Below are 15,178 nucleotides of genomic sequence, written 5' to 3' on the forward strand. Positions count from 1 at the left end.
TTTCTAAGGGAGCCGTATAAATTTTTTCTTTCACTAAAATATCCAGTCTACTTGGATTAAATTTCAAAATAAGAATATAGCCGCCGGCAGGGGCGCAGCTAAGAATTAAGGCTAGGCCCTATTGGAAAATTCTTATAAGTCTTACAGAAATTCTTATAGGATTCTATAAATCTCACAGAAATTCTAATAAGAACTCTGCATATGACACCGCAGGCGGAGTCTCACCGCATGCGGTGAGCCGTTCGTAATAGGCCCCTAAGTATGTTGATATGATATTTATAATAAATATTTCCATCAGAAAATTTCTTATAAATAACATTTTGTAACTGATAGTTGTAAGAAATTTTCTTATAGAAATATTTTATAAGAAATTTTCTTAGAAGAAAATTCTTATATGAAAATTTCTTATAAGAAAATTTCTTATAAAAATTTTCCAATAGGGGGGGGGGGGTTTAGGTGCAAGTAATACTTAGGAGTGTGGGAGTATTGCATACCCGCCAGGGAAAGCAGGAGTTGCGGGGTCGTCCTCCAGGAAAGTTTTAAGAACAATGGTTCAAAATGGCGAGTTTTACGGCTTTCTGGGGGATATTTGATTAATCCTAACACTATGCTATAAGTAATATAGCATTGTGTTAGGATTAATTAATTAATAACTGATCCAATTAATTAAAATGGACTAAACTTAAAAATATCGTTACCGAAGACCAGAGAATAGGAATTGTGAAGGCAATTGAATCAAATAACTCAGGGGTGTACATCTTGCAGTGTGACATGTTTGAAATTAAGGAGGATTTCTTTGAATTACCTCTTAGAAGTGGTACCATTGGTATATTTGTAGTAAAAAAATATTAGTACCTGGATGAAAATTGCAGTCCACCCAGATTTTATCTAAGTGTGTTTTGTTGCCCTACAAAGAAGATGGTCAGTTTTTGTGTGTGCCGTATTGTAATATGGAAAGGTGCTGTTGAAATTTTCCTAATTTTGTCCTAATAAAAATTGTCCTAATTTGTGAAAATAAAAGTTGGGGACCTTCTGAACTGATATTGATTTTTTTGTTTTCCACTTTTAACCTTACTTTGTCCTATTATAGCATTGATTGTTAATGTATTTAATTGAATTTTGATTTATAGGGAGTTAAAGGTAAAGATTCTATCTACCGGTATCGTATCAAGTGAGAAGGTTAATTAATTTAACTTTCATTCTATAAAAATGAGAAATGCCAGTAAAATATAGCTTTTGTTGGGAAACGGATGGCAGAATTTAAAAGGGCCAACGGTATATCGTTGGAGATTTGTTGGCCTTGGGTTGGGAATACGAAGGCCCGACTGTAATGCTCTGTTGGCCCATCGTTGGAGAATCGTTGGTTGGGATCGGTTGGGATACGGTTGGCGAGGTGGCCAATGGTGGCCAAATCATACCATGGGCCAACCTCTGTGTCCCACCATCTGCCAACAGAGGGCCAACCAAAAATTTTACTTGGGCGATTTTCTATTTTATCATACGGCATACTTCTCTCCTAATTAATTCAAAAGATATCGAAAATTCTCCTCTAGGCAAGAAATTCAAGTTGCCGGCAATTTTGGTGCTGACGGAGTCGTTCGCAAGTCGCTGTTCAATTTTTGGGTCCAAGATGTAATGGCGGGAAGAACCTTCATGAAATAGTATATTCGACAAAATCTTTCTATTTTGTTCCCCGATGTTCTTCGTAATGACTCACCTCTCTCAGTCTTTTATACTGTTTAGTTAGTTAAAAAGTTGTTGGCTAAGTATGGAACTACGTAAGCATGTTAGCGCTGCCTTGGCAGTCCATGATCAGAGTAGGACTTGGTAATTATTGCAGAAAGGAGTTTCCAATGATACCAGATCTTACGAGAAGAAGAAAGTTATGTTTACATATTAATATTATTACAGGATATGCCCAGAGTGCTGCGTTGGACTTAAAGATCCCATAGCGGCTGATATCTGGAAGATATTCTGTGATCCAATTCTAACGATGTATTCGAATTTAGAAGAATCCTCTCACAATGTGCATTTTCTGTTGAATAGTATATTGAAATGCAACCGTGAAATGTCCGACTTGTTCATTCCAAAAGCATATGATCACAGCTCGCCGAAAACATTTGTAATCCGGGAGGAGCAATACAAAGGTAAATCTCTTTGTTTTCATCATTTGTGAAGTAACACTGCCATCCGATATAGCTTTGCTAAAGTTTTTCTGTTATACTAGTAGACTCTGGATACAAAAGTACATGGAAGCCTTTCAATTTTTTGATCGTACGCATTTAAAACATTGTCTTGGGTTTCGTGCGTTGTTTCTACCGAATGACAGTTCTAGCATCATTCATGAGATTTTCTCCTGCACGGTGAAAGCAGTTGTTCAGTCCTGTTTTCTTGTGTGTTTCTCTGCACATTTCAGAGGAGGATCTGGATCATGTTTAAAAGTTGAGGCAGTGGAATATCTTCATGTAATACTTGAAATAATGATTAGCGTGTATTAAAATTAGTTGCACGTGTTTCATGAGCTACGTACCGGTATTTGAAATAGTTGAACCATTTTCTAGCTCATGCGGAATTTGTATTCAACGCCACATTTTCATGCTATAATTCTGGAATGCGGTTTAAAAGAATTGATAGATTAATAACCCACCGGTTTCCTGCTTTTGTCATTCAGAGTGAGGATTTCATCATGAAATGACTTTTTAAATTATTTTTATAACAATGCTCACTTGCTTTACTTACTGTGGAAAAACGTCTTCTCTTTTTTGCAGCATTTGCCTTTTGGCTAGTGGGACGGATATTTTACATCAATGGTCAGCTCAATTTAAACCAGCTTCATATGTCTAGCACACACGTCCAAATTAAATGTGTTCGAGCCATTATATGTCAAAATAATCATATATTTGAGGCAATTTTTGGAGAATATATTTTGGCACTGCAGGGTAAGTCTTCCTTTGTTGCAAGATAACCTTTTTCCATAAAATAGGATTTTCCAAGTATTACCTGCACCCCTTCAAAGGTGTACTTATACTTAAGTATTCAACATTGTGCTCTAGATTTACTTCACATCAAAAAGAACAGAAGTTTTGGTAATGGTGCTATTTTGCGGAGGTTCATACCTAAGGTAGTACATGTCTGTGATAGTCTGAAATTGACTCCAATGTATATTGCTGTCACCAATGAAGATTTAGCCAGACACCTTACAAAGACAATCCTTCAGGTATGTAGTTGTTTGTTAATTCTTTATGGTACTTGTTTCTTGATTCATGCTATATGTAGATGGGCATTACTGACTGAATGTCATTGTATCTGTCCTGCTCTTCTATATTGGCCAAATATCCCTAGCAGTGGCGCAGCAAGGGGGGAACTCTCCCCTTGAGAATAAAATTTAGTTAATTCTCGGTGAATTAAGGAGTCGAATTCTTCTCGGGTGTCCAACCAAGTCAGGTCTCCTGCAGCCAACGTTTCAGTGACTAACTCCGTCATCATCCTCAGGCTGTTTCCCATCAAAGCCTTGAAGACGATGGCGGAGTTAGCCATTGAAACTGTGCCACAAGAAGACTTGACCCGGTTGGAAAGCCGAGAAGAATTTATTTCTCCACCTGTGTATTGAAGATAACTGAAAGGCTGTCAGTAGTGCAGCGAGGGGGGGTTTTTTTTTTGGATAAAACACCCCCCAGAGTTCAGAGAAATTTTTAGGTTTAATCCATTTTACTTATTTGGATCAGTATTACTTGTAGAACGGTGTTAGGATTGTTACATTGTTTAGAATACTGTAAATGTCATGGAATTTTGTTGTCTGGAATGCCATAGAAGAAATGCCTAACATTTAATCTGGAAAAATCATATTTGCTGTAGAAAGCAACAGGTAATAGTTCCTTATCCTCTAAAGGTTATATAACATTTTTTTATGTGTGAATACCTTATTCCCTACCTGTCATGCAAGTGGGCATTTAGAATTGGAAAGATTCATATGCATGTCATGAATTTAGTTTATCCAATTCAGGATTATGATTTATGTGCCTTTAATTACATTTAAATCCCTTAGAGATGACTATTTAGTAAAATACATTTGACAAATAATTGGTAAGTTATTAAAGTTGTGTAGAAATTAAAGAAAAGTATGGGAAATTGGTCAATGAGCATGCCTTTTCGTGAACCTAGTGTTTCTCTTGTTAAAGTTAGCCATTTTGCAATAAGTACTAAGCTGTTGGAAATTTCTTGAATATATTATGGCTCTGGAATCATTGTTCATATATTGGGCATGTGTCACAACTCCATTAAACATAATTCTTAGGATTTACGGGGTGGGTCAACTGTAGCGACATTGTTGGCTCATGGCTAAAAGCAATGGAATGAGGATCAGAGAGCTGCCGGAAGAGGAGGGAAGAGAAGGCAAACATTAGGGTGTAAAATTATCTGCAGCCTGATTGTACAGTTATTGTTGTTTCATTGAATACACCTGCAAAAAAAATCATTCCTGTGAACATACTATAAAAGTTGCATTTTTACCCATTGTTTTCTGCTTGCCTGCCTCTTTTGCTGTCTTCATGACCGATTTGAATCTGTGCTGTGTGATCATCACCAAATGATTGTATGTATTGTGTTTACTAGTTTTTTTCCTTCTTTAGGCCAGAAAAAGGATGTTAACTGAAAAATATTTCAGCAAAAATTAAAGGCATTTAAATTACCTTTGTGAAAGTGAAATTTGCAGTGAATGCACCTTAGTCTGTGATAATGTTTTGTGTTTCGTATGCTTTGTTTTACTGCTGTTGAAACTTTTTATAAATGAGGGAAAAGGATTATAAATTGTTTGATGCACAATGAGAGAGAAAGTGGCTGAGGACCAACAGCAGCTATGTATATGATATCACTTTCCTAGATGTTTGCAGCCCTATGTTCTCTCTGAAAGAAGATTACCTAAAGTTATCATTAAATTTGAAGTAAAATATTGAATTTGATTGCCAGTGGAAATACATAGTAATTCAATTTTTCATATTTGCTCTTTCAGATTCTCGAAGGAATTTTAGATGGAGTGACTGTACTGAGTGAGTTGATGTTTTTAAGTATTGTTACAGTATTGATCAAAGTGATTAAGGAATGGGATATTTCTACGCAAGCTGCTGCCTTGAAAGTTGCTACTGTGCTTTATAACCTGAAGGTTCCTCATTTTAATGGGCAGGTTTGTGTCCTTTCCATGTGCATTCATTCTTTTCCTCTCTTTTTGTCTATTTCATTTATCATTGGTTAATTTAATAATTCCATGTGGTAAACATAAGTGATTGTTGCATGTGGACTTAACTTTATGCCCAAGTGTGGTGCTGTTGATGCACCTTTAAATAAAATTATGAAGTATCACCATGAAATTATACTGATTTTATATCACAGTGAGATGCCATGAATACCGAATTGGCATGTGATATCATTTGGGACTAATCCAGTACTCCATCTTTCAGCTGATTTAAAAAAATTGCCATTGAAACTGCGATTACTTTTAAATTTTGTCTGACTTAAAATTAATGGAAAAGTGTCATATTTTTTAAACAGTGTTTTTCTCATTTTTAGATTGCCCAAATTTTCTGCAACTGCATATGTGATATGACTAATAATGTCATTCCATTTGTTTGTCCCATGGCACCTAATGACAGAAATTTTGGTGTCATTGAGTGCATGTTCAATCTCTTTAGTGTCATCCTGGAACGTGAGGATTATATAATCCAGCACAGTGATGTGGGACTCATAAAAATTATGTGGAATTTTTTAGAACTGGAGTGTATGGAATACTACATAGGTAAATCACATTTTTAGTGTCAACTTCAGTTTGAATTTCTTTTACATTGTTGCTGTCTCTAGAAAAGTCCAGATGTGATGTAACATTCCTGAGCTCCAGCATGACATTGTTTATATATAGGAAAGGGGAGTGATGTGATTTTATATGTAACTATTTTAGAGATTTGTCTTATGCTAGACTTGGCTTATTTTCCTCCAAATATGCCAGTGTAAAAATAAGCCTCAAGTTAAATCATCCAAAAATCATGTGAGCTTCTCTCACAATTTACTGTGTAAAATCTATATTTCCACTGGAAAAAATAAAAATTAAGTTTTGGAAATATGGAAATATTGAGGAATCATCAAATGGCTTAGCTGCTGGACACCCATGGATGATTTTGATTATTCTCAAGGAGATGTACAGTATGAGTGTGTGTGAATGCATTGGATTTGCATGACCATAACTGAGGACAGTCTTTTATTAAAGACAGAATTCTTATTAGTATTGCATTCATCCTTTTATACATGGCATTGTTGATGATTATTAATGTGACAAATATTAATTTATAGAGCAACGCCTGGAGTTGGTGTCACTGATGTCATCCTCTCCTCTGTCAAAACTTCCAGCTCACTTAATTGACTATGAATTGGCTCAGGAAAAAGCAAGTCAAATGGATACATTCTTAGTAAGTACTGAAATTTTTTATACTTATCATTGGAAATTTATGATGCCATTTGCTTGCTGATCCATATGGCTGAATCATACACTTTGGAACTCAACCCTTTCCTGCTTGTGCCTTCGAGAGAAAAACCTTTTAGGTGCTACGAGTAGCATAAGAATATTTAAAACCTCTCTGTACGCAGCAATTATTTGTGGTGGAGTTATTGTGATATTCTCATCTGTCCCAATTTGGCACCCAACTCAACCTGGCCCTTACCCCAGCCGCTGGACTAGACCCTCGAAACCTAGCTCAGCATGAGTCCTCAGTCAACTTGTTGCGTTGCCTGTATTATTTTTTTAACCAAATATTGCATTTGATTTTCAATAATTTACTGATACATGAGAATTACTAACATTTTTTAAAGCATTGTGGAATTTTAAACGGATTTCTAGTGTTGATAACAACAAAGTTAGTGAACACAAGGTACTAAGACTATAAGTCCAGAAGTCTGTTATTTTTAACATTAAAATTTGGGGATGGTCGGATCGGATACTGCAGATCCAAATATCTGCAGATATCGTCTTTCATCGTATACGTCAGATCTAGATTCACTGAAGGCATCAGATCTGGATCCAAAAAATTTAAATTTATGCTTCAGTGAATGCAACGTCACATACGAGGGAGTGGAAAGAGTTCCGATCCTACCTTCGCATGCCCAGTTGCATTGCAATGCATTTCCTACTCATGAACCATTTTGTTTAAAAAAGCTCTCGTAGGGGTTATGCAACAGAATTTCATCCGGGGAAAATTTTACAGCAAAATATGACAGGCATATATTGTGACTCTTACAAAGAGATTGAACAACCATCGGGAGACTCTCAACGCCATAGGATAACAACCATGTCTAAGGTGCAGATTTAATAAAACACCATCAGGCCTCCATCACCCCATGCCTCTGGTATTTTTTTCCCTTGCCGAGACCACACAGTCCATAAATCAATATCTTTGAAGGAAAATATCAAGTTACACGAAAAAAGGGAAGCGTTTTTCATCCCTACCCCATCTCACCCACTGAACTTTTTCATCTTACCTGCTTCAATTCACTGTTTCTGGAGAACAAATGCTAGGTTAGTGACATACTGGACACGAATATGTCGAAATAGTTTTCGGTAATTGGAGGACGTGCACGATATTCAAAAAAGAATGAGACCAAACACGTTGCATTTCTAACATACTACAGTAAACTCTTGATTTTACGAAGTCAGTGGGACCGGAAAATTGGCACTTCGTAAAATCGAGTTTCGTAATTTCAAACCTTTTTCATAAGTCACGAAAAAATGTTCGCTTTTGTTTCTTCCGCCCTTTTTTGTCTTTAGTGGTCTTATTTAAATGTTTTCGGTGGTTATTCTCGGTATCATTCATAGAAAAAGGCTTTTTGTTATCGATTTATGCTGTGAAAGATCATTAAATAATTATACCACCATAAAATTCCCATTTCTCGTTCATACTTCAACATCAACGCTCGCTTAAGAAATTCCCGACCAGTTTAGAAAACGTAATCAAATAATGAATTGCAAAGTTTATTATAAGAATTTAATGTTATAAATTTGTGGTTAGGAGCGAATAACAACTATTAAGTTCGCGTAAGATATATATTTGTTTCCAGCACCCACGGAATTTTAGCGGCAGCCGGCCTAACCGCCATTTATGTCGCCCTCTATCGCTCAGTGACGAGAAAAAAAGAAAAACGAGGGCCTCCACCCGTTTCCAAAATAACCTTCGTGAGTTAATATTTCGAGTTACTCCGTATTTTCAGTTGGATGTGCTATCTTTTCCATTAGTTATTTTCATTGAGATTCAGTTACGATTATAAATTACGTAGGATATGATTATCTTCTGGCGAATATTTGAAGTAAATTCTGTTTGAGTTCTCCGTCCGGATACTGTGCTCCGTCATCTTAGCAGACATTTCTATAAAAGACTTTATTCTTCATCAGGACCACATTCTTCATACCGGGTGTGAGATGCTACGTTCATATAGTATGTCTCTCTTCTTTTATGCCGACAGGAGCAAGGTTCCAACGGGAAAACGACAGGAGAAATATCTTCCATTATCGGAGAAATAAAGAGAGAAACATTATTATCCACATTGATTGTTTTCCTACAAGAGACGTTTCATCATTTCTCAACGTGTGTGAAGTATTGGTTCACTTGCGTGAATTCCCAAAAATGACATGCAAAAACCTGTACCTTCACCTCATTTAGTTTTCGTGTCCCTTTCTCCGCCGTATTGAAAGTTATGCAAAGAATCATTGACGTAGAGAAAAGATTTTCTTAGCTTTAGCACTAAAAAATAGTCGCGCCATAATCATAAATAAATAAAGTGAGGAAAGAGCAAAGAAAATAATTTCAATTGAAACGTCAGCAGAGAAGAAGAGAGACAATTATAAGCGCGGCACCATTTCCCCGACAGTAGAAGATACTTCTTCAGCCTCTCTCCGGTTAATAACTCACCCCCGTTGCAGGTAAAGATGAACCATGTCCTTCTCCAGAATCGGGGAACGTTCCCAGTGGGTGAGGTGAATAAGAGTGGGATGGGGATTGCCTGAGGAAAGAAGCGGTCAGCATATGGTGGGGTGAAGAGGGCAAGAGAAAGAAGGGTGGGGAAAGGGCCTTCAGCTCTGCCTCAAGTTTACGTTTGGGGGGCGTATTTTTCTGCGACGCACTCAAGCTCCGTAACCTTAAGGGGGGAGTGAATGGGAAATGCTGCGGAAGGAGGGGTTTGGGATGCGTAAGGAGGGTGTCAGCAAGATCAGCAGAAGGCCGCGGGAGGAAGTGAACAAAGACTTCGGAAAGAAAGATCTCTCGGCATGGGAAAACGGGGAGATGCGCGAGAAGAAAGTTCATGGTTAGAAGTGCGTCTTCATTACGAGTAGCCTGATTAATAAGTTTGTGGTTAATAGAGCCCAATACTTAACATATTTAAGTTGTTTACTCAGGAAGGCTATTATATACACGAAAAGATACTACTTAAAAAAATCTGTTATTTTTTTTCTTTTTGCCCTTCTCCATCGCCGCTTCCACCATGGTTTCTCACTTGCATAAATGGGAATGAAATTGGGGACCTAACTCGTTAGCCAGATCAAAATATCTTAATGTTTGGAGAGCAGTGTGTACTTCTTTTTTATTTGGTGAAATTACTTCCTCACTTTCATCATCGTCGTCACTGCTATTCTGACTAGTCCCGGCCGCTGCTTCTTCCGACGTATGTACCGGCGTCCCATTGTCACAAGCCCGGAGATCATCGTCAAGGGCAATATAATGGTTTGATGTTGCGCGCTGTGCTCTTCCTGCTTTTTCCAAGAATTTTTCAAAATCATCTTATAAGCCTCTAATCTCCTCCTCGATTTTATCCGCTGCAGCTTCCTGAAGGTATAACGTAACAAATCAACTATAGCCGTGATATTATAGCAGTAGAATTACTAGTAGGCTAGTTGTATCAATTACCAACCTCGAGAACATCCTCATGATGCGCTATCAAAGGGAATCCGGCCGATTTCCAGCAATTTGCGATTGTAGTGGAGGAAATAAAGTACGTCTTTGAACCGTGTTCCTGCAATGAAAAATGACAATTTTTCTAACTTGGCCATTTTAGCAAAGTTAACAAAATCGTTATTTCTCATTGCAGAAACACGGTTCAGAGACGTACTTGAATGCCTGATTGGCAGGAGTGCGATGCAAACAATTATTTTTGATGATGGCATTGATTGATAGATTTTCAAAATGCAGTCAGAGCGGTCACTTTTGGGGAGAAAGGCTCGGAGGGTCGAAGAGAGGGGCTAGGGAGGGTGAGCTCGTCGAGGAAAGGGTCCCGGATTAGGGACCCTTCGAAGTGCTTCGGCGAAAAGTAGTCAAGTAGTCTTCGAAGTACGTTCACAGCAGTGCAAAGGTTAATTAGGAGTGTGCGAAATACCCCGCGCGACCTCCCTGACATTTTAAACTACGAAGTATTGTCGATGCGATGTTTACGAATAGGCAGGTAAATAGGGGCATTATGTCAGTCGCGATATTTTACTTAACTCCTACTTCCCCTAATTTCCCACCGTGAGGTTTTAGGCGAACCCTTTCTCTCCAAAGTTGCACTATCATTTACGATTTCACACTTTTGATGAACCACTGTTGGAAGCGCTGATTTTTTTAGCTACATACGCCGGCGTAATTAGTTTTGTTGACAAATATTTCGCCATAGTTCGTGTAAACGAATGCCTTTCGCTCCTGGGGACCGATCCGTGGTTCGTAAATTCAAAACATTTCGTAAAATCGAAACTTCGTATAATCGAATAGCACCATGTATTTACCATAGGCTTTTCGCCGGGACCGCACTATCACTTCGTATAATCGAAAACTTCGTAAAATCCTGCTTCGTATAATCGAGAGTTTACTGTATTTAGGTTTTTTAAGCTCAAATTGATTGAAACAAAATTTTTATTAGTTACAACAAGACAATACAAATGTTCAATATTGTCAAAAACAGCACAATTTTCAAAGAAACAGGCGTGGTATCAGTACCTTCAAACAAGAAGATAGGGCCAGGAAACGCCAAGTGTATGTCACATAGGTTGCCCTGCATCGCTTTGAAGGTAACGACGTCACTAAGTAGCAATATCTGACATGTTCGTCCTTGACTCCCTCATTCGTAGCCTCATTGCTCGAAAGACGGGAGGAGCGCGCTCCTTTATCCATCCTTTACACACTTCTGCTGCCCACCCCTTCCTCTCGCTGAGCGGTCGTCTCGTTCTGTTCCTGCAACTCGCACGTGACGCTATAGTTGTTCTAAACGTTGTTTATTGTGTTGCAAATTGCTCAGTTGCAATTTCATGTAATGATATACTGATAAAAATGTCTTTCATTGTGTAGAAACATTTTTATGACATAAAGAGAAGCATGTGCGTGCTCTGTGATGTGAAACTATCATGAGGAAGTACAAAATCCACCTTACCGCAACTGAAGCATTTGTGGGTGAAAGATAAGGTAGTATGCGATGAGAAAGTGACAAATTTCGGGCGAAACTTATTTGAGGAGTATTAAAATTAGGTCGATGGTTTATCCAAAGATTGAAACCTATTTTCATTTCCAAACACAAGTATAGCAGCTTAGATCCTGAGTGTGTAAAGATTTTATCGTTAAAAAAAATAATTTTATAGGTTATGATAAGATTTTTAATCAGTAAAAATATTAAAACGTGTAAGTAAATCTAAATAGCATTCCTTTAATTGTATGTACCCAGAAGAAACTTGAATAATCACTTCGTTGTATAGCAGACAATTGAAAATGCATTAGGATCCCAAAATATCCAAAGATCTGGCTCCGAAAATCAAGGATCTGATATGGATCTGGGTCTGAAAAATCCCTGAATCCGTCCATTCCTATTAAAATTTCGTTTAAAAATTGCTTACTCACAGAACAAAATGAAGAATTCATTTCAAAGTGTAAAAATATTGTAGTTTTCCACAAAATGTATCATCGCAAAAACCATTGACAATATATGTAACCACTTCGCAACGGGTTCCTGCAACGAGGATGATCAATGAGTGGGAGGATGAGGCTTAATTGCTGAGGAGTGGCCCTAAGGTCTCACTAATCTGGGTCTCAAGTGGGGCCCGAGTGCATCCAACAATTGCTACATCAGCGGTCACCTCCATTCCCTTGTATCGGCTATAGCTGATGTCCAGTTATTTGTGTTGAAAAATCCACAATGTAATATCTGACATTAGGCCTTCTTCCCATGAAAATGCTCGTCGGCTATAACCAACGTTCGACAAGAAAGTGTTAATGGAAAGGGAATGTAAAATGATAATGTGTATGCTGGGATTTTCTTGGATGTATTTCAATTTCTATTGCTGTATGTAGGTGCTGTCAGCTAAAAAACTACGTATTTATTTTTCTATCCATTTAGCATTTTCCCTTTTTTTCATTTATGTTGTGCTTAAAGCTATGCTGTGGAAGAAACTCTTTCTGGGTTCTTGACTGGATCATTTGCCAGGTCATTTATTTTATTGAAGTAATTTATTTCCAACAACTTGGTAATTAATTTAGACTGTTATCATTGCAGTTGATCGTTGACTTCAGAGAGGGGTCAGAATTTTTCATTTCAGGTGTCTTTTTGACCCGGGGGTTGAGTCTTATCCAATTAATAACCTCTTTTTTTATTACTCTAAAAATGTGTAAAACATTTTAAGCTTTCTGAACATTTGTATTAAGTCTAAAGCTGTGTTTATGAAAGATATCAAAGGAAAATAAGTATATACCGTATTTAAACTTACGTGGAGGGCTTTCTATAGAAACAAAAATTGAAATGTCTTAAAACAGCTGAGTTTAATAAATCTTATGGCTCTTAAAATAGATACTTAGAATTATAATATTTCAGATAATTCTTATGGTGATTCAGTTTTTCCTGGGACTAGACAAACAGAAACTGACCTACAGCTATGTCTACAAGCTTTCTTATATGACTGAAAATGACATAAGTTGAATTCCTATTGTGAAAAAATTGAGTCATCCATTGTATTCTCTCCATTTTTAGTGTGCTATTTTCTCTTTGGAACACGCCTTAACAAGTGAAGTGCTCTCAAGTTTCCAGAACTATGCAAAAAACATGCGAGACATAATGAGGTATGATTTACTGTAATTTTATTTGTTGCTATGAAAATTTTATCAATTATTGAAGCTATTGTTGAATCAATTTATGAGTTCCCATTTAGCATGTTACAACTTTTTTCTTATTTTCCTACTATTTCCTTTCCTCTAGTGATGATTTGAGATGGTCTGTTATTGAAAATAATGTGATGTGGAGATCATTTGTGAACTGGTATTCAGTCTTTCATGCTGCTGATTTGAAGAACTTCCCCTTATATTTTGCCTCTGTTCTCAGAGTGTCGTGTTTTATTGTTGAAGTTGCTAGAAAACTGTCAGCTTCTATGCAAGCAGTACTTTTGGAGACTAAATTTGCAGTGCAAATTTCCTTCTTTGATGGTGTATTGAAGCCTGTGTTTTTGGCATTTGTCAATATTTTGGAGACACTTGCTGCTCAAGAATCCCGTGACTCCTCTTCTTCCTCATGGGAAATGGTGTTTCATGGCATTGGCAAAATGCTTCTGTTACAAGATTTCAGTGTTAACATCCCTGAGAAGAATGTAACTTGTATGGTATTCTTGTCCTTGCCTTGGGAATCTGAAAATGGTGTTTCATGGGAATGTAAACCATTGATTGCTGAAGAAACATATAGAAATCTGCAAAGAAGTATTCCTCCTCAATATCGTGAGTATTGATGTGTATGTTGATGTATATTGATATTGGCGTTTCGAATAGTATTAATGCCTCATAATGTTGTGGGTAGAAAACCCTATTATGTGCAGAATTCCAATTTTCATTATTATTGCTTGAGAAAGAAACATTATGATGGGGTAAGGGTTCCACAATTCGGTCGAATCTTACAGAGTCTATTGATTTCAAATATGATCAAATACAAGGACTAGGGATTACAATACCAGGTATGTAGATTCTTCATACGTAGGTGTAGATTTTATAAATCAGCATCAACCGATTTTTAGTTTAGAATTCATGTGGAAGGAAGCTCATACTGTCTCAAAATTCCACACATTGGTGGAAATTTTAAATATGATGAATTCTGATTCTACAGGCTGCATCTTAGGGATATTTGTTCTTTGATCCCCTCTTTTAAACGTCGCTACATAAATACAGTGGCTTGGATAGCTCACTGTTCTTAGCTACATCAGGGTAAGGGAGAGGTTTACGGCTTGATTTGTGGTATGGGTGAAATTATTTCCTCATGTTTTTTGGCCATCACATCAATATCTTACCACCATTGTGTGACATGTATTGTGTCTGTGTTTTATCTCTTTGTATAACCTTTTGTGAATATTTTATGAATATTTGTTGTTCTATTTATGGTAAAATTAAGGGTGAAATAGTTATGGGTAGCAGATATGAGGATGTGATTAGTGGTGCATAGCAGAAGAATTTTAAGACACACTTTGGTGATCTTCATATTTTTTAGCTACATATGTATAAATTTTGCTCAGAAGGTAATGCATTCCATCCAGTCGTATTATTGTGCCAATGAAGCTCCTTTTTTTTAGGACCGTGGTCATTCCAGAAAAGGGTGTAGATAATTTGTTGCCCTATGGAATTGGTGTTGTATACAATTTTTTTAATCTCTGCAATGTTTTTATTCATTTGAACTGCAGTGACTAAGGAGTAGAGGATGATTCAATGATGGAACTGAATTTTGATTACAAAATCCCTATCTTCAATCACAGAAGCCTTATGAGACAGATGGAGGAGAGGGGGAGGGACATGGAAAGAGGAATTCCTTCTGGGAAATTGTTCCTACCGTATTTGCACGAATCTAAGACGAGGTTTTTTTCCCTCGCAACTCCTGCGGAAAAGAGGGTTCGTCTTAGAATCGGATGCAAAATTTTTGACGTCAAGCGGGTTGCATAATTTACGTCGGAAAAATCATGGACACCTGAGGTTGCCACCTGATAGCTATACAACGAAAAATCAACATCAAAAATAGCTTAACAGTAATTTAGCATATTTAATTTTGCGTTCAAGTAAAAAAAATCCATTTTTGGGCAGCAGGCAAAGATTCGGCGCGTGCCGATCAGTCGCTGGGTGCACTTCTGCCGAGTCCGCGAGATTGCCTGCTTTACCCTGGGTTCGGCTCC

At 37.3% G+C, this 15,178-nt stretch overlaps 1 protein-coding gene across 1 annotated transcript in view; it reads left to right on the top strand.

Annotated features, from left to right (window-relative positions):
* Nucleotides 1-1,516: 1,516 nt before the first annotated feature.
* The window catches only part of LOC124171934 (serine/threonine-protein kinase atr-like), a 176,967-nt gene continuing 163,305 nt past the window's right edge, over nucleotides 1,517-15,178 (top strand). The window contains exons 1-9 of the mRNA XM_046551370.1: nucleotides 1,517-1,827; nucleotides 1,912-2,147; nucleotides 2,769-2,939; nucleotides 3,054-3,217; nucleotides 5,009-5,179; nucleotides 5,563-5,788; nucleotides 6,337-6,452; nucleotides 13,012-13,100; nucleotides 13,237-13,745. Coding sequence (XP_046407326.1) covers nucleotides 1,769-1,827; nucleotides 1,912-2,147; nucleotides 2,769-2,939; nucleotides 3,054-3,217; nucleotides 5,009-5,179; nucleotides 5,563-5,788; nucleotides 6,337-6,452; nucleotides 13,012-13,100; nucleotides 13,237-13,745 — 1,741 coding nt within the window. The 5' untranslated portion in view covers nucleotides 1,517-1,768. The remainder of the gene's footprint in view (nucleotides 1,828-1,911; nucleotides 2,148-2,768; nucleotides 2,940-3,053; nucleotides 3,218-5,008; nucleotides 5,180-5,562; nucleotides 5,789-6,336; nucleotides 6,453-13,011; nucleotides 13,101-13,236; nucleotides 13,746-15,178) is intronic.

Source organism: Ischnura elegans, chromosome X, assembly GCF_921293095.1.
Source record: "Ischnura elegans chromosome X, ioIscEleg1.1, whole genome shotgun sequence".
Taxonomy (NCBI): domain Eukaryota; kingdom Metazoa; phylum Arthropoda; class Insecta; order Odonata; family Coenagrionidae; genus Ischnura; species Ischnura elegans.